Raw genomic sequence first — 25,837 nt, 5'->3', positions numbered from 1 at the left:
AGAAGAAGCTAAGAGAAAGGAGGAGGGGCATTTCTTGTTACAATATTTGTCATCTGGAGCAACAGCTAAATGTACCCAAGCCCGGCTCCCCAGGAAGTGGCCAGAGATTTCCTGCTGATGGGAAGTGGAGAATACATCTTTTGTCCTCCTTTGCTTCCCCACACAGCCTTTGTTTTTATGAAATTGCCTTTATCTTGACCCACACGTTTTTTCACATCTTATTTTCTCCCAGCCATCCTGCTGAGGAGGGAAGCAGCTTGGTGGGCACCTGTCATCCATCCAAACCAAGGTCAACCCACCACACTCTGCAAAGAAAAGGATCAGAGTTTTGTTTTTCTTTAAAGAACATCTGAAATGCTCAGAACTGTCCATATCAGAACACTGGCTCATTTCAAAAAGTTACAAATTCACAAGGCCAGTATTAGTGCATTTCCAAGATTCCAGCTTCAACATTTCACTACACACAAGTAGGGCATGTTCAACACAGCCCACCCAGTTACCTTGCTGCTTATCTAAGGAACACTTCTGAGCAGTCTGGGAGATTAAATAATGAAATATAAACCAAGTACACCAGCAGTCATGGACAAAAACACACTCCCCAAATACACCTGTGAATGCTGAAACTCCTGCTTAGTCTACTTTAATTTGTTTCCACAGAAAACAGTCAAGTGTCAAATACATTTACAGTAGAGATGAAATGAGGAGGTTTTTCCTTCAGAAAAGACTGCTGTTGCCTGCTACAGAAGATTATAAAAACAAAAGGATTTTTAGGAAAGAAAGCTAGAGGAAGGATGTGAACAGAAAGAATCAATTTCAGTATAACACAGGGGTTTTTCTGGGTGTTCAATGATTTGTTTTACAAAACAGCCTCCCATTTATCTAAAAACATGCACACAACTGAAACCTGTGCAGAGCGCTGACGCAAAACCTACCATTTCAAACACGTATGATAGTAAACAGTCTATGTATGGATTCAAAACTCCTCCTGAAATTAAATCCCTTTCAACAACATATACTGTCAAAGAGTTCTAAAATTAAGTTACTATGAGAAGGAGAAAAAACTCCTTATACTAAACAAATGCAATTCGGCTCTGAAAAGTGATCTCATAAAAATGCCACATTATCCATAAAAATCTAGAAGACTACACTACAGACTTGGGGAAAGCCAACAAATATTTAAAACAGACAGAGCAGGATGACTCATCTACTAGGAATTAAATCAAACACTGACTTTCCAAAAGAGGTAGAATTGCAGAATAATCATAAAGAAAACTACAGAAAAATAGCTCAACCAAAAGTTTTAAGGAAAACGTAACAATAAGCAAGCAGATAAATGCAAACGTAGAACTCTTAAAGCCAAAAGAGGAGAAGTGAACTGAAATGTCTGGTTTTACAAACAACAGGAACCTCACAGCAATCAGTAAAAGACATCCAGGGATCAATGCAACATCTGATCAAAAGAATGTAACAGAGAGGTCGTATAGACAAGGGACCTGTGTGATGCATTACAGAAATCTTAAGGGTCAAAGAGACTGAGAATGAGAGGAAGCACCTTCTACAACAGCAGCATCAATGCAAAATTACACATTCTCATAAACCAAAAGACCCCAGAGCCAGGAAAAAAATCTAACACTAATTTCAGCAAGGGGAGATTTGTGACAGTGAAGATGCTGGCAATAAAAGCAGCAGTTAAAAGGACAGAATGCATGAGAACTTTTTAAAATGTTAAAAAAGAACACTACATCACTGGAGACTTAAAAAAAAATCCTGGAACAGTTCTATAAAGCAAACTTCAGAATCGGGAATTGTGTCCAAAAGGAGAAACAGTAAATGCTTCAGAATTACAGTTAATATTATTGGCATCTATGAAGAATTTGGAGGAGCATATTGCTGGAGGAATCAATATTTTCTTCAAACATATCAAAACCAGAGGAAACCTGTCAGTAAGCTGAAAAGGTCAAGAGATTTTTTTTTTTTTTTCTGTACTGTGTCCTGATCTTCCTAGTGTTACCTTTTTGCATCTTATGCTGTTTCTGCATCTTAGTTTACTACAGAAAACTCTGAGAAAACCTACACACACAGGAGAGTTTCTCTGTGGAAAAGTGCTTGAGAAGCAGCCTTGGACTGAAGCAATTTTTGCAAAGAAATGACAAAATTTACATTTAGGAGTGCTCACTGTTTGTTACCATTCACCCAGGAGTTCCAAAGGAATTCAGATATTAAAAAGGTATGCACTGCTGAAGTCAATTTTGGGTTTAAATACTCTAGGAGGATTCAAGAGACTGCAGATAAACCCATACCAAGCAGATAGTGAAAATTCACAGTAAAAATAACTGTCAGGCACGTCAGCAATTCAAGTATCATAGAGAAGAGTCAAAACAGCATTTGCAGAGCAGTATCATGCTTCCTTGATCAAAATTCTTAAAAGGAACTGGGAGAAGGGAAGAAATTATTTGCCTGAGATAAAGTATCTAAGTTTCTTCACAACTTTCAAGAAAGTCTTCACAAAGGTTCAAAGAAAAAAAGACACCAAAAAACCCTCCCAACCAAGGCACAAATGAAAAACCTGAGCTGATCTGGGATAAATCACAGCCCTCAGTAACACGTGATGTTTCCCCATCCACTCACTCTCACTGCAACTTGGAAAATATAAACATTAACACTTGGTGGTTTCTGTCCAAGCGATTCAAGAATGTTCCTGCAACCCTGCACGAACCAAAATAGAAGATTTGCTGTTATACCCATACACTCATCAGGCTGCTCACAGTAACTGCACGCTGGAGTCCAAAAACAAACTTCATCTCTTGTTTCTTGTCTTTCTCTCTGTGTCAGATCTCCAGATTCAAAAAAGCAACACTCATTCTGTAGATGGCACACAGGAATGTGTTACATACCCAGTAATTATCCCATAATTCATGAATTAAATTATTCTACCACTAATGCCCTGGGACAATACTGGGAAGTGGAGAGCTATGTAAAATACTGTTAAAAATAAGACAGATGAAGACTGAGAGCTCATTTACTTCTAAACACTTATTCTCCTGTGACAACACTTAAAAGTAGTTGAAGGCAAATGATCCAGTTTGACAATAACCTCAGGAAAACGGACCCTTGAAATCTCTTAGAAATTGACTTACTGCTTCCTTGAGAAATTTAGTGCCAAGTAGCTCTGCAATAAAGAAACCCTCACTGTCCAAAGAGAGCAAGCTGTCAGCTGTGCCTGCAACCATGTTCAGAACAGCACATAACCAAAGACCAGAAAGAAGCATAAAGGGACAAAAACCTCTCCACGGTAACACTTCCTGGTTTTGTTCATTCCAGCATTTTTCCTCCTTTTTTCTTTCGTGTTTTCCACAACCTAGAGGCCTTTGGACTTGCAATGTACACGTGTTGCTCTTTCTATCAATTACTCCCCACTTTGGTCTGTTTCCAACCCAGAGGTATTTCATGGAGCCCTCCCCACCGCAGGGCTCAAGCCAGCTTTGGTTATGAGGAATTAAGCGATTACTTAGTATCTTTTAAATGGCTGAAGCAAGTAGTTGGAGACACAATTTAGACTTATTGTAACATGCTAATGACAAACTCTTCTGTCACTATGCCAACAGCCCTGCAAGCCCACCATTACATGGAACACCAAACACAGTCCCCCGGTCATCTCTGATTAACAAATTAGATACAGAAAATAAAAATGCAGTTTTCCATAGGGATTATAAAACCCAGCTTTGTATCCAGAGCATTACCTTGCCTGTGCTTTGTAAGATTGTAGTTCTTGTCCTCCATACTCTCTCCCTGCTGACAATATCTCTAGTTACATCCACTTCAGCATCAACAAAACTTCTCTGTTTAAGAGCAGTTATGTCATCATCCAGATCAGTTTTGATAGTGGATCTTTTCTTTGCCATGATTTTGGCTTTGATGGCAGCAATTTTTTCCACTGACATAGCTTCAGACAAGGACCTAAATGAGCAAAAGTAACAGCAGAGACTGAATAATTGTACAAACAATTCTTCTGAAAAAATTTGTGAATGAGTAACTTCATCCTGCCAAAGTTTAAGGCTATGCTATAAACCACAAAACTATCACTTGTATATCCACTGAAATATTACATGGGCTTGGCATTGCTGTTTTGGGCATGTAAATCCAATCTGTGACAAAAGACTCACATTACTAACATGAAGACCATCCAAAAATCCCAGCTATACCAAGCAAAAATAAAGAATCCAAACGTAAAGCATCAGGACCAACACCTTCATTTATAACAACATCCGAATTTCAGTTCCCTTTTATTTTTAGTGAATTCTAATTTTGAGCCCAGTCAACCAACCCCTGGCTTCTCTGAGGCTTTCAAAGCATTACTCTACATCTTGGCTGAGGTGCAGTTATGGGGACTTGGTCCCTTGGAAGACGTGGCACCTTCTCAGACCCTGCAGGCCATAAAACAACAGATGGTGGTAACCTTCTCCACGTTAATCTGGGTTTGAGAGAGCTCACTCCAGTCCAAGAGCACAATACCTATGTGTGTTTGCTTTTAATTGTAAACACAGAATCGGGCTGTCAGTGAGCCCTACTGTTTTGCAGGTGAGGTGAAGAAAAAAAGAGAAAGACTGAATTGCACAATACTAACTGTCCATACCAAATTCACTATTACATGGGGTTGTTATTTTTAATATTATGTGAAAAAATGAATGCAAGTATTGGTTGTGAAGCATTGTCCTTCAGAACTATGTTATTGGAAAGGAAACTTCTTTGTGTTGCTACTTGGTTCACAGTAGGGTCAAGCATGGAGTTGAAACTCACCAGCAGTAAATATCTGTACTTTTTTTAAAGGGCCATTCTTTTACATTCAGCATTAAAAGAATTGGTAACTAGAGAATACAAACTAATTCAAATAACACTTAGTAATCCTCACTGCAGCACTGCAAAGTTGTGACACGCTCAAGGTAGCATCCAAATTATTAGTTTATACAAAATCACAGGTACTTTTTTTTTATTTTTTTTAATTCTTATGCTTTCTAATCATGCCACAATCAGATTTTTTCCCTATAGTTTCTTTTTACGTACACCTATATAAGAGATAGGAAGAAGTCATTCAAAATACCTATTTTTATGTGGTTAGCTATAACTATGGATTTCATAAATGCCTCAAATCTGCACTGTCGTGAGTGTTTCAAGGTCTGACTCCTCAAACAGAGGAGGAGCGGAAAATTACCTCAAAGAGAGGAAACTTTCCACTGAGGGCTGCTGGACAGGAGTAAAACTGGCTGCTGGGAACAGCACAAGAATTGTTCTCCATGCTGTAATGAAGCATTAGGCAGAAGGAAAGGACTCTCACCTGATCTGCTCCGTTTGCACGATGCCCTCTTTATGTCCCTCCAGCCGAGCCGCCAAGCGCTCCTTGTCGAGGCGCACACACTCTTCATCCTGCAAGGAACACTCATGTTTCGGTTCTTGTGCGTTCTCTTTTCAAATATGAATACAGCTAGAATTAAAGTTATTCAGAAGTATTTTCTTCACATTTGCAAGGACAACCTTTATTTCCGATGATTTTTGATCTGGGCCACTAGCATTAAGCACAGAGCCATTGGAAGTTTCCTCTCGAGCCACAATTCAAGTCTAACTTCCAACCCCTTCCAGATCCCATTCACACGAACAGAAGGACAGGTAACGCAATGGAATTCCAACCCAAACAGATAAACACCATCATTTACCTCCACCCCCAGTTTGTATTGATGACAGTCACTGTCATTACCTCTATTCTTGGTTTCTTTGCTTCTGCTAATATTTCATCTGCTGCTCTTTTAACTACAAGAAAAAGAGGATATTAAAAATGCAAGACTGTAGTAGATTCCCATAAAACAAACCTCAAAGTTATCTTTTAGTTAAATTGTACCTTGAGTGGATCGTTGAAGACCAATTTCAAGTGGAGCACTTCTGTCTATGCTTGATGAGGTTGCTGCATTCAAACAGAACATTCAGTTTAAATAGAAAATACTTGCAATAATATTTGGGTATAAACAAAAGAAGGACAACAGATGAACTGCAACAATGGAAATTCTACATATCAGGTAGCAAAGGTGGTCAAACACTGGGACTAGCAGAGTGGAGATATTCAGAACCTTACTGAATGCAAAGTTAAATCATGTTGCTCAGGGTCATTTGGCCCTTCTTTGAAAAGGAGATTGAAGAAGGTGACCTCTGCTGGTCCATTCCAACATAAATTAATCGATGATTCTATGATCTCTATATACAATCCATACAGAATTAGAATTTAGAATCAAGATCTACTGGTTTGTCTAGGTTATTTTTGAAAGAACAACCTGCTGATCCCTTTAAAAATATACATATTAAGTTATTTTAATCATGATATTACGGAAATAATTTCATACTATAGGATATTGAAAATTTTAAGACCACCTACGAAACAGAGCATCTTACAAAGGTGATATTTCTGTTTTTGTCAGAGAAACTTCTTTTCTCTGACTGTTGTTAACAAAAAATTTAAGATGATGAAATGCTAGGCAAATTCTGCCAGACTGACAAAGCAGTGATATAATATATTTTATTAAACTGAAGATTTCATCCCACACATTTCTTGCATTTAAGATCAATGTACTACTGGAAGCTTCCCATAGTCTGGAGTAGGAAAAAACATAGATGCTAAGCATTCTAACACATAATTATTAACCAAAGTGGCCTAACAGTAATAATAATGTTCACCCCTAAACATGCATGTAGGAATGCAGCTCCTATCTAAGCAAAACAGTTAATTTAAGAGCACAATTTAAAATGCAAGAAATAATAACTTTGTTTGAGAAGTTTCAGCACATTCAGTTAAGATGCAAACTGCCTGCTGTTACCCAGTCTTCCCCTCCTAGCCCTCACGTGTGCCATGAATATGAAGCAGTAAACAGTACTCTGTGTGCAAGTCAAAAGAACACATCACTCACATGTTTCCCCATTTAGGTATGCAAGCAAGTCTTTCCTATCAGGTCTTCTTACAACAGGAATGTTTTCAGTCTGAAAAGAGAGCAGATGTGACGTTAAACTGATCTTCCCTCACAGAGACTCTTGCTGAAGGTTTTTCACTTTTACTGAAAACTACTCATTCATACAAAGACATGACCACACGTCCTGCCACCCAAGGAAGCTTAACTGTCAGGCTTAAAGTGCAAGCACATCCTAGAGGATGTTCAGCTACATAAAATTAAACATACAGCCTGCTACAAACCTGAAAGAGAGGGCAGTCTTTTTCCTCCTTCCCTTGAAACTTGCAAATTAAGAACTAGCTTTTATCACACACACGCTTCTCTGCCAAGAGTCTGCGTTGATACATAGAGGTCAAGTATCTCAGTTGTGTTGTTCCAACACAGCACAGCTGTCTCAGGTAACAATGAAGCACAAGAAAGATGAAGAGTGGCCTGGCAGAAAGCAGTCAAATGGAAATCAAAAGGCCTTTTTCAAAATTTCTGTACCTTTATTTGAAGGGCTCAACCAGTAATTTTTTTAACTGAATGCTTATTTCCAAGTCCACTCCAAAGCTGTTCTGCTTTTCTGCATCCTGTAGATCCCTGCCATCTAAGGCACTAAAGATCATCTAGATTGGGATCACTCCACACAATAGATGGACAAAAGTACCCCTGAAATAGTTTAGTGCTGGAAACAACTATATCCATAGAACATTAACATAAATGCTGCCATTAGTGTTAATAATTGGTTGACAATCTCCTGCTGTAAACATAATTTGGTGGTTTGAAGGGATAATCTGTTAGAAAGTGAATTGTCAAGAAAAATACTCCACCCTGACAGGACCTGCCATGTGATCCTTCTGCAGAGGTGATTGTTTTTAAACACACACTCACACACTCTGCTGCATATCGTTCTCACTTTCCCCAGCCAAATTCATACACTCAAGTGCTATTATCATTCCCTGAAAATAGCTACACACACGTTCATTATCACAAGACAAAAATCACATTTTGTATGGTCTACTTACCGCAGCACGCCGGACATACACAGGATGGGAAAGGTGCACGTTATTGAGCAGGAACAAGATGGAATCCAAAGTGTAGTATTCCCTGGGCTGGCCCTCTTTCCCTGTCCTGTAACACAGGAAAAGATTGTAACATTTAACTTCTCCATCTCTGTCTCAAGCACACCCTCTTTTAGAAAAGGTCTCCTTTCTTTCCCGATAGCAGTTTAAAAAGCAAGCAGTTAATATTATTATAAGGCTATTGCCAAATTGGTGAGCTCTCAATTGTGCTAAAAAATACAGGTGAGGGAGATGAGTTCTTGCAGCCTCTTTACTGAATGAATTATTAAAAAAAAACCTTCCCAAAATAATCCAAACTAAGAGCTGGATGTGTTGTAACATAAACAAGCAGGACTTGGGAAATCATAAGTACACATTTCCCCTCATTCACGCTATTTATTCTGGTTATCAAAGGAACTCTCTATCCTGTGGGAGACAGCCAGGGAAACAGAACTGAACTGCAGACAAAATAAAGTGTTACATCGTGTTCAGGTACAGCAGGCCAGAATTTGCAGCACTAGAGAAAGCACAGTGAGAACTTGGAATATAGATATTCCATAAGGTCAAGGGAGCAAAGGTTTCAAAATGGTGCCAAAAGATCAAAATAAGGAGCGACTACAAACTCATTGCACACAAAACCAGCAAAACCGTGAAGGATACAAAATCACAGTGAGCTCCCATACTGCAGTCAGACCACATCAGAGCAACACAACAGCATCAAGTTCAACCTCAGCTTTCAAACAGCTTGTTTCAAAGATACAGCTTTTAAGTCTAAAAGGGAACTTGTTCTGTGCAACTATTCACACACACACAAAAAACACCCAAACAAACCACACCAAGCAAGGCTCAATAAATCCCTGGCTCAGTTTGGCTCCATGTACCTTGAACATAATTCCCCCTTCACATATTCATCCATTATGCTGTCACTATAAGATTTTGTAGGGGAAGCAATGCTTGCCCTTCTTTCAGAGAACCTGACTGCCTAAACACCCCAACTGCTCTGAGAAACAGACCTGGCAGTCAGGAGAACAACGAGAGCAGCAATTGCACTGCCCACTCTCACTTAGGGACATGTCAAACCCCAGCTCCAGGCAGGACAGGGCTCCTCCACATTGCCCAGCCCCTGTCCCTGACCAGCTGGCTCACCTTAAAGCCTGAGGAGGAGAAGCCACCACAGAACCAGCCCAAAGCTATGAATTGAAGATTGGTACAGAATTTTCAACAAACCAAAGATTTCAGGAAGAAACCCTTTCATTAAAAGAGTTTTCCCTCTAAGTACAGTGGCTTTACTCATGGCTCATCATCAGCACCAAAACACACACCACCAAAGTGCAAACCTCACTGGGGGAAGGGAGAGGAAATAAAAACTACTCAGTCACAACTTTATGGAGCCTGAAAGAGCCACACAAAAATCTACTAAACCAACAGAAGTGTAAGTTTGTTTTCTCAGTGTACTGTGGATTGAATGCCACCTACTGCTTTGCTTGTCATTACTTTTCTGAAATTAGCTCAGAGTGCCCAATAACCTGTTCAGAACTTATTGTCAGCAGTAAAGTTCAAAACCTCACCTTCACAATGATGCCTGAGTAAACCAGTGTAAGAATAACAAGCAGAGAAAAGGGATTCAGGATACCAGAATTGTAGAATAAGAGGAATAAAGGGTCTCTCTTACCACTGTCCATTCCTTCTCAAAATTTGGTCTGCACAAGGTGGAGGGTGCCTGTACTTTCTGTTGCTGCAGAGGAAAGGGAGTAGACACAGGATCTTTCTTTCAACTGCTTAGAAGCCAAAACTTGGCTCCACAACTACAGGCGGCCACCAGAACTGGATACCTCCCAAAGGAACTGTTTGACCCAGCAGCAAAGCAGTAAGGATCCTTGATAAGGTGGTATCTAAATATACTGGAAGCAGTAACAGAAACAAAAGCTTCCTCCACACGGGCTTGGCTCTGAAGCAAAGCCATGATGTCACATCATACACTTGTCACTTCATTTTAAAACAAACACTTTAGATTGTCTTAGTTCAGAATAACTCATTATTTCTTTGAAGTGTGCCATATGCACTGACCATGACAGAAAAGTCCAGCTGGCCATCTACTTAAGCTTTAACAATATTTAGCAAAAAACGACAAAATATAAAAACAAACAAACACTGAACCATTATCTATTAATTGAAAATATACAGTATTACAAAGGCACAGGCATTGCCAAAGCTTAGCAGGGCACAGCTGGTACTTCACCACCTCAACCACACACACAAAAACTCCCAGTGCTCACTATGGCTCCAAGAGGATGTTTTATTGGAAGGACAAGGTATTGCACATACATTGGAAATCATCAGACAGATAAGCATTGCACACAAGGGGAAAACTTCAGCCTAAACTGACATGTCAACATCAGTGTGTGCTCCTGCTAAATAAACAGAGAACTAAAACCAGGCAGTTCTGAGGGTAGCTTGCCTCATTCAATTTACAAACATCCAAAGTAGAAACAGAAACTGATTCTGTTACTTCCCATATTCAGTTATGGCATCAATTACTTAAGAAAAAATTAAAAGCTTAGGAGGCAGACCTCAACAAACCCAGTGACAAACAATAAAACAAAAATATAAGGAAGAGTTGCATCTCTTACAAAATAAACTCCAGCTCAAAAAATGGAGAAAAATGTTTATATAATAGGAGAAAGCAGGTTTCACCTGCTCATTTTTAACACCAGAAACTTACTTCTTTCTCATGCATTCACCTTGCACCTGCAGGCACCAGGAATTTATTCATTTTTAACAGCTTCATTTCCTCTTTCCTGATTCAAAGCCTGAAGTTTTACAGAGGTACTAAGGACCTGCGTGTCATCCACAAAACCAAGCAGAAATCTTTAAAAACACAAGACAAAGCACACTGAGTATCACACAACTGACAATACCCAGGGTCAGCTGCTCACTGTCTAAAAACTCAGCTGCATATCCAAGCCCCTTGACTAGGCAAACAAAGCAATAAATTTCTCTGGCAGACTGATTCCTTCCTTTGGTTTTGAAACAGATTCGTTAATCACTCTTCAGGGCCCATAGTTCAAAACACACAAACCACTTCATGTCAGACCACCTAGCCTTTTTCACGTGCCAGCAGGAGCATTCCTATAATTATCTGGAAATTAGACTAGAATAAAATTGCTTTCCCCCACACTTTTTTTTTTTTTTTCCTCTAGGTTACCTTTAACTTGGCTTGATTCCTCAGCCCAATTCCCTGTTTGGGTGACGCTTGTGCTAGCAGAGAGAGAAGGCACTGCTGACTCCTGCCAGCTAAGCTGCTCCAGGAGCCAGAGCTAAATGTCTCCTGGGACTACTTCTAATTCTAGCAGGGACAAATGCCACTGCAGCTCTTCAGCCTGGCATTACTCCCTTCAGGCTGGAGATGCAATTACAGCAACCGTGCTGTGGACACCTCAAACAGAACTCAGGGTTTGTTCTGTGAAAGACTAAGCCACCAACACCTGCTCAGTGCAGCCGTCATTTGGATCCTGTCAAGTGACCTGAATATAAAAGGGTTTGAATCTTTAAAGTTTTTAAAAATGTCCCTCCTGAGTGTGGTAATTACCTAAATTAGCAGCTCCCAAAGTGTGGTGTTCAAGCTCCTGAGCACGGCTTGCAGAACTGGTCTCATTTTTACAGTGTCTTCAATTTAAAGCTGAGAAATGCAAAATGCCACAGTGGTTGACACAGATGCTGTGAACTGAGAGCAGCCTGATCCTATCAGGAGTTCAGAAGCCACTGGTCCAAACCAAGATTGACTAACTCACCTCAAACAAACCAAAGAACAAAACCCCTCCAATTCTACCACACACCAACCCCAGGAGGGGAGCACTGACAGCTCTGCCCAGGAGCTGCTGCTGCGCTCAGAGAATCCTCTGCTCACCCACACATCCTTCTTGACCAGCAAGATAAAGCTGCCTGGCTGTACATAGCAAAGTTGGCTCTCCAGCTGCTTTTAAGCTTTTGGTAACAATTTCTGGGTCTAATCCAAGCTCTCCTGAGCAATAGGATAGGGCTGGCATTTCAGTTTCTTGCTCCCTGCAGAAGGGCAAGGAAACTTGTTTGGCTACTTCACCACTACTTGTTACCACTTGGGAAAAGCAACTTGTAGCAAGGAAACCACCACAAGTGTCCACACACTGCCCAGCAAAAATACAGCCAAGGCTTCCAGCGGCTTATCCAAATATTTTTCTTCCTCTTCAGTCTACATACCAGTATCCCCCACTCAGCCAGGAAGCACAAATAACTCCAAAATTAGTTTCTGAAAGCTTGAAACAGGTAATGAAAAAGCGTGTTTCTAGTAATGTGTAGGGTACAAAGTAAAATCAGCTACAAAAAGTCCACCTACAACTGAAGATAATCAAGTAGGCTTATTTCTTTTCTCTCTCTCAATCAAAGGCTGGTTATATCATAATTATGAGAACAAAACAAAAAAAAACAATTCCTGGTCAGGCTCAATTGCAAGTTCGGAGTTTTTTGAGAAATCTGCAGGTGCTTTGCTTTTCCACAAAGGTTCATGGGATAACATGGCCTCTTTGATCAGTACCTGAGCTTTAACAAGAAGCATTTTTCTCTCTTAAGTTTGAAAAAGATACATTGGAACCCTACCAGTGAAGGCATTAAGAAGCAAGCTGCTGCTAAATTCTGAGGAAAGGCAAACGAAAAACTCCTTGGCAATGCAAGCAACCCATGCTATACTAGGAAATTCAACAGGTAAACCCCCTCATTTTCTCTAAGTTTCCTAACACCAGGCATTTTATCTAATCCAATTATTTAAGCCGCTCACTCTACTTGTTTATTACGATAACACCAACTGGGAGACAGCCAGCACTAGGTCCTGCCCAGGGAGAGGTGGGGCAGAGCAGCGGCACAGCTCATCGGGGGAGCGTCGGTCCGGACCTCGCTGCCTTTGTCCTGGTGCATCAAAGCTCCAGGAGACGAGCAGCAGCCCCGACAAGCCAAGACAGAACCACAGACTGCGCCGAGCGGGAACGGCCCCATCGGCATCACCGACTGCAACTCCCGGCCCCGCTCAGAACGCCCCGGGAATCCCACCGTGTGTCTGAGAGCAGTGTCCGAACAACAACACAACGCGTCTTTTTCACCGAACACCCGGAAAAACTCGGGAGAAGCCGCCTCCTGCCATCTCACGGCATGAGTCTGCAGGACGCGGCCCCGCCGGGCGGACGGACGGGAGCGCCGGGAGCGCAGGAACGGCCCGGCCGGGGCTCCGCGTCCCCCCGGCCCGGGGCAGCACCGGGGAGCGCTCCCCGCCCGGCCGGGCTGCCGGGGGACAGGAACGGCCCCCGGGACACCCGGACAGGCTGCCGGGGCCCCGAGGCCCCGCGGGAAGCGGCAGCGGCCCGCCCGTCCCCGCCCGCCCCGCTGCCCGCAGGGCGCCGGGGGGGCCAGGACGGCGGGAGCCCCGTCCCCGCTGCCCGAGCGCAACTTCGGGGCAACTTCTCCCCCCGCCCGCCCCTTCCCCCGGCCGCGTCGCTCACCCCCAGATGACATAGTTGGTCTTGACGTTCTTGGGCCATGAGAACTCTCCGAAGATCACCTCGTCGCCCTTGACCACGATCTCCTTCTTCTGCGTGTTGTACTGCCGCAGCACGCTCAGCACGTCCGCCATCTTCGCCCGGCCGCCACCGCTCCGGCCGCCGCCGCCCGCCGCAGGACCCCGCCGGCGCGCCCCGGGCTGCCCGCCGCGAACGCCTGAGCCAACGTCTCCGCGCCGCCTACTAAAGGCGACGCCGGACGCGTTGCCATGGGAGCGACGTGAGCCCGCCCCGGGATGGGCGGTGCCGGCGGGGCGGGAGGCCACGCCCCGTTTGCCCTCAGAGAGGCCACGCCCCCTCTGCCCCCTTCCCAGGCTGGGCGAGGGCTACGGGCGCGGCTTCCCTATGCTTGCTGTGAAAATCGAGCCTTTACACACAGCCGCTGCCTGAGTTTATCGGCGCTGCTTCTCTTCCCTGGCGCCTTGATACCCCCAGGTGTCCGCCGAGTCACGGCGCGGGGCTGCGCCGCGCTCCCCGGGCGCGCTGGGATGGTTTGGGTGAGGGTAACGAGGAGTTTCGGTGGTGCTGACGGGGTTTTAGGGGTGCTGGGGCGGAATTGAGAGTGCTGACAGAGTTTTACAGCGTGCTGGGACAGATTTGTGGATGCTAAAGCACAACTAAAAAGGGTTTCGGGGGTGTTGAGGTTTGAGGGGGAATTGGGGATGCTAGGATCGTGTGTCGTGCACTGGGAGGAGTTCTAGTGGGGCTGAAGAGGTTTTAGAGGGCGCTCAAAGGGATTTGGGGTGCTAATGGGGCTTTAGCACGTACCTGGAGGGGTCTGAGAGAGCTAAAATGGATTTGGGGGTGCTGAGGAGGTTTGAGGGGGGTCGGGGGTGCTGGGATGGTTTATGGTGTACTAGGAGGGTGTTTAGTGACACTAAAGAGGCTTTAAAGGGTCCTGAGGGGGGTTTGGGGGTGTTGGGGAGGTTTTGTGTCATTGGTGCCTGGCAGCCCGTGGTATGGGCTGGGACAGCACGGTCACAGGAATCCCTCAAGGAAACGGTGTAAAAGGACCAGAGGGAACAGCAGGAAGCAGTACCGGTGAAGGTTATGCTGGACATTAGGAAAAGGCTCTTCACCCAGAAGGTGGCCAGGCTCCCCCAGGGCAGTGGTCATGGTCCCAGGCCTGCCAGAGTTCCAGAAGCTTTTGGGCGATGATTTCAGACACATGGTGGGATTACTGGGATGTCCTGTGCAGGGACAGGAGTTCAGCTCAGTGATCCTTGTGGGTCCCTCCCAACCCAGGATATTCTGTGACTATGATTCTCTCAGACACTGTGTGTGCATCTCACTCTGCAGGCTGGAGAGAAGATCTCCTGGATCCTGGATATAAAGCCGGATTTTAAAAAAAAAGACAGAAAAGTCTCTGCTTTATCAATCACAATAATGTCCTTTCATTCTGATACAAATAAGCCATCAAAAGACCATAGCAAAAAAAAAAAAAAAAAAAAAAAAAAAAAAAAAAAAAAGTCATTAGGAGAATGTTGCCTGTAAATCTGAAAAGGGCAAACAGTAACGCCACGGGGCACATCCTGCACCACCCTGCAGAATTTGGGATAACAGAGCTCTGTTTGCTCACCTGAGCAACTGCACAGCTGCAGCTGGCACATGCTCTCTCCATGTTCCAGGTTAATTTCTTCTCCTCAAACACACAAAAACCGGGAGCATAGCATTCCCAGCAGAACCAAACAGACTGGTACCCCCTGGGGAATACTGATTGCAGGATTTGAGGCCCCAGAGCAAGCTCTCATCATGACTTATTCTGACCTTTGATGCTCAGAATTTTCTTAACGCTCTGCAACACTGGCAGAAAACATTGTTTCATCTTAAATTTACAAAAGGCAGAATTGGGTCATTTTTCTTCCTGTGAGTAACATGTGCTGAGACTGCCAAAACAGACTAAAAGCCAACAGCCTATAGAATTTCCTGTTTGAAGTATTTCCCCATCTGTGTCAGAACAACTGAGCATGCAGAGCACCACTAGTGTATTTATCACATTGCCGATATGGCATTGAAATAGTCTAGCACACAAATAGGTTCTACAACACCCACTATCGTGGTGAATTATACCCATCACTGCCAATATTTATTTGCCAATGGGTATAGAGTAATAGTTATGTGTTTAGAAGACAAAGCCATAATGAATAAAGAGTATCATTTCCTGAACTGGATTTGGAATTATTACTGGAGCTACAGCTCATGAAAATTGGAACAGGAGTTGAAATGCTTCCAGCAGGCCAAGTCTCACTTCCTTCCCTCATCCAGAAGCCTCAAAGTATCCCTTAAACCAGGGCTATGTCTTTAGAAACACATCCTGGACATCTCCTGCACTACAAGTAATACTTATTTTCAGTGAGACACACAAGTTACAATGCCACCCAAAAGCCCCTCACTTCAATTCTGCGGCTCGGGGAGCAGGGAATGCTGCAGTGCACAGTCAGCTGCACACACGGTGGGCAAAGAGATTTATTCTCAGGTTTCCAGAAAACATTGTGGTTCTGGTTTCCTCTTTCACTTAAGGCTGCCTTCGCTGGGGAGAACACTGAAAAAGCAAGCTGAGCAAGAAGGGTGTGTACATCAGCAGGGACCAGCTGCCTGCACCCTCAGGAGCAGGATCCCTGCAGGAGCTCGGAGCGCTGCCCTGGGAGGAGGGAACAAAGCAGGGAGCAACACAGAGCGGGTTGGTCTCGCCCTGCTGAAATCAATGCAGGTATGAACAAAGGATGGAGCAGCACAGAGGTGCTGTGGTCATGCTCTGGCTTGAACAATGCGGGTAACAGGAACTGAGCCAAAGGAATGACCCAAACCACGACCCAGCTTTGTGACAATAACCCCCATACATGCTCGTGACTAAAATCAAACTCCACTGAAATGGGAAGTGATGTCAGCCATAACTTCACCTTCTCCCGTCACTCGCTGGAAACAATATAAATACAGCTTTAGTGGGAAGGGAGGTCAGAGGAGACTCCATCTCTGGATCCTGGCACTGCAGAGGGCCCTGCTGATCTCCTCCCCACGGGGACACCTACTGGGTAAGATTCCAGCGCTCAGCTATACCGGGGGCTGCTCAGGGAATTTGGAAAGCCAGCCTGTGTTTGTGATCATACCCTTAGGGGTCCACTGGCATCTCCCAGCTGAACGTGCTCGGGGCTGGCAGTACTGTTCATACTCCCTGTGTTCACATCACACACACCTCTGCACACAGGGTACTCCCCACCAGCACAGAACCAGAGCGGGCTGGGATGGACGGCACTCCAAAGGTCATCTCGTTCCAGTGCCACACCAGCTCTGCCTGTCTGCTGCCGAATTGGCCACAGTTCAGAAGATAAACCCAGCTGGCCCAGTCCCTCTGATACCTGAGGAGCAGCTGGAATGCCAGGGGGGTGATTTTCTGCCAAATTGTATGCAATAGATCTAGTGGGTTTACTCCTAACGTGACACTTTCATTACAAGTTTTAACTGGGAGTTTACAAAATAGTTCTCATGGTTTGCTTTGGGGATCATAGTGACATCATTAACCAGCATTTATTTTATATCATTGAATCAGGACTTGATATGAAACTATTTTCATGTGGCATTAGATACCTGAGAGTTTATCGGTTTTATCACGGAAGATTAGCCTACAAAATCATTATCTGAAATGAGCAAGCAAGTTACCCTTTAGTAAAATGCAAGTATGTGACATGGGTACAATGTTTCAATTGCATTTCCTCGCTACTTTAGCAGGTTATGCTGGTGTTTTGTAGGAAAGCAAAATTAAGTTGCAAAACAACATTAGACAATTTTACATCATAGGTAAAATCATTTAAGACTAATCAACATCCAGAAAGGCAACGCAAAGATACATCATGCATGAACACACATTCCTTTTTTAACAGATACATTTGAGAGAAACCAAACCGGTACATGAGTGCATTTCCTTGCAGCATTTTTTAAAACATAGGGCTGACCACTGAACAGTGATCCAGAGCACAATTTACCCTCTCACCTAAGAGGAGGGTAAGAAAAGTTTCTCCAGAAATACTTGTGCAGACCCCAGAGGAAATGGCCAGAGGATACTCCATAAGAGTGCTCTGCCAAGGACACGTATTTGACCAGGCCCCACAGCAAAGTGTGTGGGGGTGAAATAACAGAATACTGTTGAACAGCTTTTACTGGGCAGACTGAGGAAATAAAAAAACACAACACCTCCACATCAAATAAAACCTCCAGGGTTTTTTTGGCCCCCAGGAGCCACTAAAAACATTCCACACATTACATGATTAGCCAACTCCGCTAACACAACTTCCCAGGCACCAGGAGGAATTCCTCATCCCCCACACGTTTTTTACTCCATTCCCAACACTCCTGTTTCACAGGTCAGTCTCTGACCGAAGAACAGCAAGGCAGGAAAGAAACGCGAGGAAGAACAGGCCAGAGAAACGGGGACGGAGGAGATTTAAAGTAAGTTTTACACTGCACAAAGCAAAGGCACCGCCGAAACGCCCGCATCTGGGAAGTCGGCCGGGCAGGAGCCAAATCTCCCCAGTTTCCCCTGATCGGGAACGGCTCCGGGGCCTCCGGGAAATCCTGCCCCTCTCCACGTCTCTCCTGACCCCCATCCCGGGAAATCCAGCCTCTCTTTACTCCTCTGCCGACCCCTATCCCGGGAAATCCAGCCTCTCTTTACTCCTCTGCCGACCCCTATCCCGGGAAATCCAGCCTCTCTTTCCTCCTCTCCCGACCCCTATCCCGGGAACTCCTGTCCCTTCTGCCCCGCGCTGTCCCCGCGGTGCCGCAGGCGCTCCCGGCGCACAGGCAGTGCGGCGGGCAGCCCCGGGAGGCGGCGCGGGGGCCTGCGAGGAGCGGTTCGGACCGCGGTGAGGACTGAGGCGAGCGCCGCCCCTTGCTGCCGGCGCCATGGCCCTGCGGGGGGCGCTGCGGCGGGCGGCGGCGGCGCTGGGGGGGCGGTGAGCGGGGCCGGGGGGAGCGGGGGAGCGGGGATCGGGATGGGAACGGGGTGGGAACGGGACACGGATAGAGACAGGGGTCGCCACCGGGACTGGCACCGGGACAAGGACACGGTCTGGAACAGGGACCGGGATCGGCACTGGGACTGCAACAGGGATAAGGATCGGGACACGGATAGAGATAGGGATCGGGATCGGGACACGGACCGGGACCGGGATTAGAGTCGGGACAGGGACCGGGGCGGGGACAAGGACAGGGATCGGGATAGGGACCGGGACAAAGAGAGGGTCCGGAACAGAGACCGGAACCGAGACCGCGACTGGGATTAGGGTCGGGACAGGGATAGGAACCGGGATCGGGATCGGGACCGGAACCGGAACAAGGACCGGGATCGGGATTGGGATTGGGAGAGCGACAGGATTCGGGATCAGGATCGGGGCCGGGGTGGGGATGAGGACCGGGCTCGGGAGCGGGGCGGCGTGCCGGGGTTCCCGCAGGGCAGGGAGGGGTCGGGGCGGTGTGCCGGCTGTCGGGCGGTGTCACACGTGTGTGTGTGTGTGTGTGTGTGCCTGTCACCGGCAGCGGTGTCACACGTGTGTGTGTGTGTGTGCGCCTGTCACCGGCAGCGGTGTCACACGTGTGTGTGTGTGTGTGTGTGTGTGTGTGCGCCTGTCACCGGCAGCGGTGTCACACGTGTGTGTGTGTGTGTGTGTGTGTGTGTGTGTGTGTGTGTGCCTGTCACCGGCGGGCGCTGTGGCGGTGTCACACGTGTGTGTGTGTGTGTGTGTGTGTGTGTGTGTGCCTGTCACCGGCGGGCGCTGTGGCGGTGTCACACGTGTGTGTGTGTGTGTGTGTGTGTGTGTGTGTGTGTGTGTGCCTGTCACCGGCGGGCGCTGTGGCGGTGTCACACGTGTGTGTGTGTGTGTGTGTGTGTGTGTGTGTGCCTGTCACCGGCGGGCGCTGTGGCGATGTCACACGTGTGTGTGTGTGTGCCTGTCACCGGCGGGCGCTGTGGCGATGTCACACGTGTGTGTGTGTGTGTGTGTGTGTGTGTGTGCCTGTCACCGGCAGCGGTGTCACACGTGTGTGTGTGTGTGTGTGTGTGCGCCTGTCACCGGCAGCGGTGTCACACGTGTGTGTGTGTGTGTGCGCCTGTCACCGGCAGCGGTGTCACACGTGTGTGTGTGTGTGTGTGTGCCTGTCACCGGCGGGCGCTGTGGCGGTGTCACCCGTGTGTGTGTGTGTGTGTGTGTGTGTGTGTGTGCCTGTCACCGGCGGGCGCTGTGGCGGTGTCACACGTGTGTGTGTGTGTGTGTGTGTGTGTGTGTGCCTGTCACCGGCGGGCGCTGTGGCGGTGTCACACGTGTGTGTGTGTGTGTGTGTGCCTGTCACCGGCGGGCGCTGTGGCGGTGTCACCCGTGTGTGTGTGTGTGTGTGTGTGTGTGTGTGTGTGTGTGCCTGTCACCGGCGGGCGCTGTGGCGGTGTCACCCGTGTGTGTGTGTGTGTGTGTGTGTGTGTGTGTGCCTGTCACCGGCGGGCGCTGTGGCGATGTCACACGTGTGTGTGTGTGTGTGTGTGTGTGCCTGTCACCGGCGGGCGCTGTGGCGGTGTCACACGTGTGTGTGTGTGTGTGTGCCTGTCACCGGCGGGCGCTGTGGCGGTGTCACCCGTGTGTGTGTGTGTGTGTGTGTGTGTGTGTGTGCCTGTCACCGGCGGGCGCTGTGGCGATGTCACACGTGTGTGTGTGTGTGTGTGTGTGCCTGTCACCGGCGGGCGCTGTGGCGGTGTCACACGTGTGTGTGTGTGTGTGTGTGTGCCTGTCACCGGCGGGCGCTGTGGCGGTGTCACACGTGTGTGTGTGTGTGTGTGCCTGTCACCGGCGGGCGCTGTGGCGGTGTCACACGTGTGTGTGTGTGTGTGTGTGTGCCTGTCACCGGCGGGCGCTGTGGCGGTGTCACACGTGTGTGTGTGTGTGTGTGCCTGTCACCGGCGGGCGCTGTGGCGGTGTCACACGTGTGTGTGTGTGTGTGTGTGTGCCTGTCACCGGCGGGCGCTGTGGCGGTGTCACACGTGTGTGTGTGTGTGTGTGTGTGTGTGTGTGCCTGTCACCGGCGGGCGCTGTGGCGATGTCACACGTGTGTGTGTGTGTGTGTGTGTGCCTGTCACCGGCGGGCGCTGTGGCGGTGTCACACGTGTGTGTGTGTGTGTGTGTGTGTGTGTGTGCCTGTCACCGGCGGGCGCTGTGGCGATGTCACACGTGTGTGTGTGTGTGTGTGTGTGCCTGTCACCGGCGGGCGCTGTGGCGGTGTCACACGTGTGTGTGTGTGTGTGTGTGTGTGTGTGTGTGCCTGTCACCGGCGGGCGCTGTGGCGATGTCACACGTGTGTGTGTGTGTGTGTGTGTGCCTGTCACCGGCGGGCGCTGTGGCGGTGTCACACGTGTGTGTGTGTGTGTGTGTGTGTGTGTGTGCCTGTCACCGGCGGGCGCTGTGCCGATGTCACATGTGTGTGTGTGTGTGCCTGTCACCGGCGGGCGCTGTGGCGGTGTCACACGTGTGTGTGGCTGTCCCCGGCGGGCGGCACGGAGCGTTTCCCGTGTCACGGCACGGCGGGGCTGCTCCGCCGCCCCCATCCCGCTGCTCCCCTTCCCTGCGGGCACGCAAGAAGCCGGGTGGCTGCAGGTGTTGCAGCTCCAGTGGCCTTGCATGGAGAAGTCAGTTAAATATCGAAACAAAACAGGGCAATGCGGCGTTTCTTTGAAAGCTCGAATATCTGACTGTCATTTCTTTTTAGTTCTAGAATGGGGAACAGCCAGACCGCTGTAGGATTGTCTAATGATGCTGCTGTGAATCAAATACAGGTAGCATTATTTATGTTGCTTTTACTGATTTTCAGCATTTATAAAAGCCAGTTACTTCAAACCTTTTCTTATTTATACAAAGAAATACTGTAAATCGTTCCACCTGTTGAACCTGTTCCTATGTTTATTATGGTTATCAAGCCATGCTGGCAGTTTTGTTTATCCACAGCCCTGGAACCTGAACTTCCTAGGCTGCACCCTTTTTATGGTTTTTTTTAGACCTCTACTCAAATTCAGTGCTGCTGTTGACATTGGGGATAAAACCTTGTAAAATTACTGATATCAAGTAAAGTGAAATATTTTAAAGGGTTTTTTAATATAAATGTACTGATAGTAAATTTATAAAAATTTAAAATCACAGCATGAAATCCCCTTGAATTTACAGTAAAGTGATAAAGGTGTCACTTCCACCCCGCTTTTGGTCACTGTGCTTGCCACTGGCACATCCCAAGTGCCTTACTGGCAGGGAAAACTGTCCTAAACAATTCGGGGGGATGCAGGGAGTTGGGCAGAGTGCAGAGCAGAGTTGTACCACACACTCCACCATCCTTGTGCTCAGTTTGAGCCAGGTGCAGGTCAGACCTGCCTTCAGAGGTGCCAGCAGAGATTTTCCTGTGTTTGCTCCTCCAACTGCAAGTTTTTAACTTGTGCATTACTTGTATGCCTGTTCAGTACTGTTCAAAGTGCATTGGCTTGAAGTTCGCTGACTTGTAACTTTCTTTTGAGCATGCAGGACATTATTTCACGCAACTGTGTGGTGATTTTCTCTAAAACAAGATGCCCGTACTGCAAAATGGCAAAAAACCTATTTGAGGGTTTGAATGTGAATTACACAGCTGTGGAACTGGATGAAAATACAAACGGAAGGCAGTTCCAAGACATTCTGGAACAGATGACTGGTGGCAGAACAGTGAGTATATTCTCTTACACGTAACAGGTAACAACTTGGGCTGCACACATCACTCTTGGGTTATATGCATAGCAAGTCCTTAATTGTTTTGAAACAGTTAAATTTAGGATACAAGCTCCTAAATTAAGTACTGCAGGAAGTTTCTGTCTTCTAGAACCCCTCTGGCTATCCCTGAGAGTTGATCTTTTCTATACTGCCACTGAAATAATTGAAGTATCAAATACATTTTTCCTTTGTATATTTAAACCATTGTGTTTAACACCTGTATTTTATTTTATATAGTCACACTTGACTCAATTATTGGAATTTGTTAGAATTACCCACACAGTGACTTTATCCCACTTTTGAGGGGTACATCCAGTTTCCCATCTCTGTAAAAATGATGGAAAAGTACAGGTTGTACACTAATATTATACACAACTCTGGAAGAACAGAATCATTGTGTGTAATGGAGTCCACATGAGCTTGCTTGAATGTTTACCTTTTTTCCAAGAAGTAACTAATGCAACCTTTGTTTTCTTCATAGGTCCCAAGAGTGTTTATCAACGGGACTTGTGTTGGAGGTGCAACAGATACTCAAAAGCTCCATGAGGAAGGCAAACTGCTTGCTTTAATTCATCAGTGTCAAATGAAAGCAAATTACTGAGCAACCGTCTCTTATCTTCGTCTTCCTTGGTATGAACAGAATTTCAGATGAGTTCAGAAGATCACAGACACAGCAGGAGCTGCACTTAACAACCTCAAATCATTGCTTCTTGAGCTGCAGATCACTCTGACAGACTTTATGGACTTGGTGAATTACTTTGTGTCCTTGCCTCAGCCTTCCCACAACCCAGATGGTTATTAGCAAACATGATGTAACTCTTGGGGCTCTAAGTGAGACATTGATGTCATTTCGTGATTACATCCTGCCCCAGGGAAGTCCAGGCTCTGTAAAAAGAATCCTGTGGGTTTTGCTGCACATTAGTTTGCTTTCCGGCTTTGTCTCAATAAATTGTCAATTTAATGGTTTCTTTAAGCATAATTCTCCTCTGTCAAACTGAAGTGTAAAGCAAACCCAGTCTGTAGTCATATTGGTGTGTGCACGTCTGCCTCTCTTGTATTCCAGTGCCTGATCACCCAGCTCCCAAACCGTGTGTCCAGTGGAACAGAAAAGGGAATAAAGATTCTGGCAGCTTTAGAGAGTGACAGCTTTCATCTTTACTCTGCACTGTGAGGTCTCAGTCTGTGCTGTCATTCAGGAATGCCCTTCCAGGGGCTGAGGCAGCTCGGGCGCTCAAATGCAGCTGCAGACTACGGTACAACTACTCCAACAACAGCATGAAACATAAGACCAAGTGAAGCAGATCTAATATGCATAGAGTTTATTTAGTACTTAAATTCTACAGTCAGAATGCAGTTTACTAGCCATTTTAACTTTCAGTTAAATGTCTAAAAGAAATGACTAAAATTCCATAGTTTCAGTACAATGCACACCCAAAGCCAGACCCGGCAATGCCAAGACTCTTGGTTATTTCAAAGAAGGTCATATGCAAGTAGAAAATTATATCCCATTCTTCAGCTAAAGGGACCATCACACAACTAAAGGTGCACGTATTAGAATAAAAACATTAGTCAATGAATTTTTTACTCACTTTTTGTGAATTAAGACTGCTGTTATTTCCATTCAGCACTGCATGGACCTAAAACTACTTTTTCCCCCTCAAGGGAAGAAAACATCAATCTTTAATTCCAGCTAACTAGGACGGCAAGGGTATCATTTAAACTTGACAGCTTCATTTTTGTGATGCAGGTTTGAACTAAGTTTAAACTGCATCATTTCTATAAAGTCTTTAGTATACGGTTGCCTGCATTGTGCATCTTTAATATGTAACCAGCTAATTCAACACGGTGACTTTGTTTCATTTTCATTATTGCAGTTTACTGTATGGTGCTAGGACACCGTCATCAAGGTAAAGACACAGATGTGCATCTCTCTCTGAATTTACACTTAATAAACCAATTTATTTTACGCATACAGTCATATAAGAATACCGAGTATTCTTTTTCTCTGTGTAGAGTTCTTCAGCCAGTGATGGTTTTTACCAGAAGATTAACAATAATTTTGTCCCCAAAGCTGATACACCCATCACTTAAAAATAGTAACAATAGTATGCAAAAGAGTTTTTCAAAGACATTTTCATTTTGTTCCCTGTTTAGAGGCTTGTTTTTGTAACCAGTAGTCTAAAATAACCCTTTGAGTTCCAAGTTCTGGAAATCTCAGGGCATTGTCACTTAAGGCAAATTCTCTTGCAGCTGTTGGAACAAGCTGTGTGCCTGCAGATGCAAGTGAGTGCCCCATCATTAAACAGGATCTAGCTTAAGGCACCCAAAGGGTTAATTATTTCTTTTTAACCATATTAAGGCTCCCCATCCCAACAGTTTTTTCATAGTGTACAATTTCACAGAAAGTAGCAGCAAGACAGTGCCTTTGTCACTGGATGGTACAAAGCCATGTTATGCTTAAGTTAATTAAACATGATCTGGCCGTTAAAGTGTGGTTCTACTCTAGGGAAAAAGAAAAACAAAACAAAACAAAAAACAACCAAAATGAAGAACCTCAAGAATAGTGATTAAAAATTTCCTTTTTTTTCCTCCCCCCAGCATTGTTTCCAGGACAAAGCTGTTTATCTTAAAATATGCTTGTCCTGGGATCTGAATGTTAAAATTTATCCACTAGAAGATCTGGATCCCTGCTCATCCCTCTCAAATCCCATGCTTCCAAGAAGCAGAAGAAGTTGAAACAAACACTGAGTTATTTTATGAAGCCCACAGAGCTGTGAATGTGCCCATGTGTTGCTTTTTAAATACTGAATTATTTTTAGAGAGTAGAACTGCACTTTTACAAGAGAATGAAAAGACATTTTATTTGTAACTAGTTGTGCTTAACTCTTAAGCTGGTAACATTAGGAAAACAGCTATTTATATTCATTATTTGTTAATGAAGCATTTGTATAAGTTCTCAACATACCACATATATATGCAAATATATATATATTTAAACTTAAATTCAGAATGCAGAAATACCTAAAGAAACCACGCTTTACAGTATCAAAATCATAAATCCAGATATGCAAGCACACATAAAGACATCATACCTTCCTTCTGCTGAAATGAGCTCATCTTTTATGATTTCCCTCAGAGCAGCATACCCGTAAAACACTGTCCTGGTCAGTGTTTTACCTTTTCCCCAGAACTCTTGCTCAGCCATCTGTACACTCCACTGTGTCACAGTAAGATATGAAATCTCTACCATTCCAGCAAGAAAGCCACTAGAACAGCTGCTTACAGCATATCTGTGCACTGCAAACCACTGCAGGCAGCAAAATAAACCTAGAATATGGTGGAATTTCATAGAAACTGAAGAAAAGGATTAAAACTAGAAGAAAGACAAATGGTTTTTTACTTAGGTTTATTTCTATAGCCTATTCTTTAAGAGTTTCTCTCGTCAATACTGCAAAGAAGCT

At 45.5% G+C, this 25,837-nt stretch overlaps 2 protein-coding genes across 3 annotated transcripts in view; one reads left to right on the top strand and one right to left on the bottom strand.

Annotated features, from left to right (window-relative positions):
• Positions 1–13,755, bottom strand: part of CDC73 (cell division cycle 73) — a 102,502-nt gene extending 88,747 nt beyond the window's left edge. Inside the window, exons 1-7 of the mRNA XM_066192269.1 lie at positions 13,555–13,755; positions 7,994–8,099; positions 6,948–7,017; positions 5,891–5,953; positions 5,750–5,802; positions 5,333–5,421; positions 3,741–3,957 (exon numbers count right to left, since the gene is read on the bottom strand). Of these exons, the coding sequence (XP_066048366.1) occupies positions 3,741–3,957; positions 5,333–5,421; positions 5,750–5,802; positions 5,891–5,953; positions 6,948–7,017; positions 7,994–8,099; positions 13,555–13,685 (729 nt within the window). The 5' untranslated portion in view covers positions 13,686–13,755. The remainder of the gene's footprint in view (positions 1–3,740; positions 3,958–5,332; positions 5,422–5,749; positions 5,803–5,890; positions 5,954–6,947; positions 7,018–7,993; positions 8,100–13,554) is intronic.
• A 4,726-nt stretch (positions 13,756–18,481) lies between these two features.
• Positions 18,482–24,327, top strand: GLRX2 (glutaredoxin 2). Of its 2 annotated transcripts, none has more exons than XM_066192265.1 (4): positions 18,482–18,560; positions 21,355–21,421; positions 22,155–22,331; positions 22,858–24,327. In XM_066192265.1, exons 1-4 carry the CDS (start codon positions 18,511–18,513, stop codon positions 22,975–22,977), a joined length of 414 nt encoding a protein of 137 aa, XP_066048362.1. In that variant the 5' UTR covers positions 18,482–18,510; the 3' UTR covers positions 22,978–24,327. The 2 variants fall into 2 exon arrangements, with proteins under 2 accessions (XP_066048362.1, XP_066048363.1); XM_066192266.1 differs by lacking the exon at positions 18,482–18,560 and adding an exon at positions 18,870–19,005 and having other exon boundaries at positions 22,858–24,322.
• Positions 24,328–25,837: the final 1,510 nt, after the last annotated feature.

The sequence above is a fragment of the Chamaea fasciata genome, unplaced genomic scaffold (genome assembly GCF_029207755.1).
Source record: "Chamaea fasciata isolate MVZ Bird 193981 ecotype frontalis unplaced genomic scaffold, bChaFas1.0.hap1 SCAF_10, whole genome shotgun sequence".
Lineage (NCBI taxonomy): Eukaryota > Metazoa > Chordata > Aves > Passeriformes > Sylviidae > Chamaea > Chamaea fasciata.
Note: the sequence above shows the minus strand (reverse complement) of the source record. Positions and strands in the feature narration are given on the sequence as shown.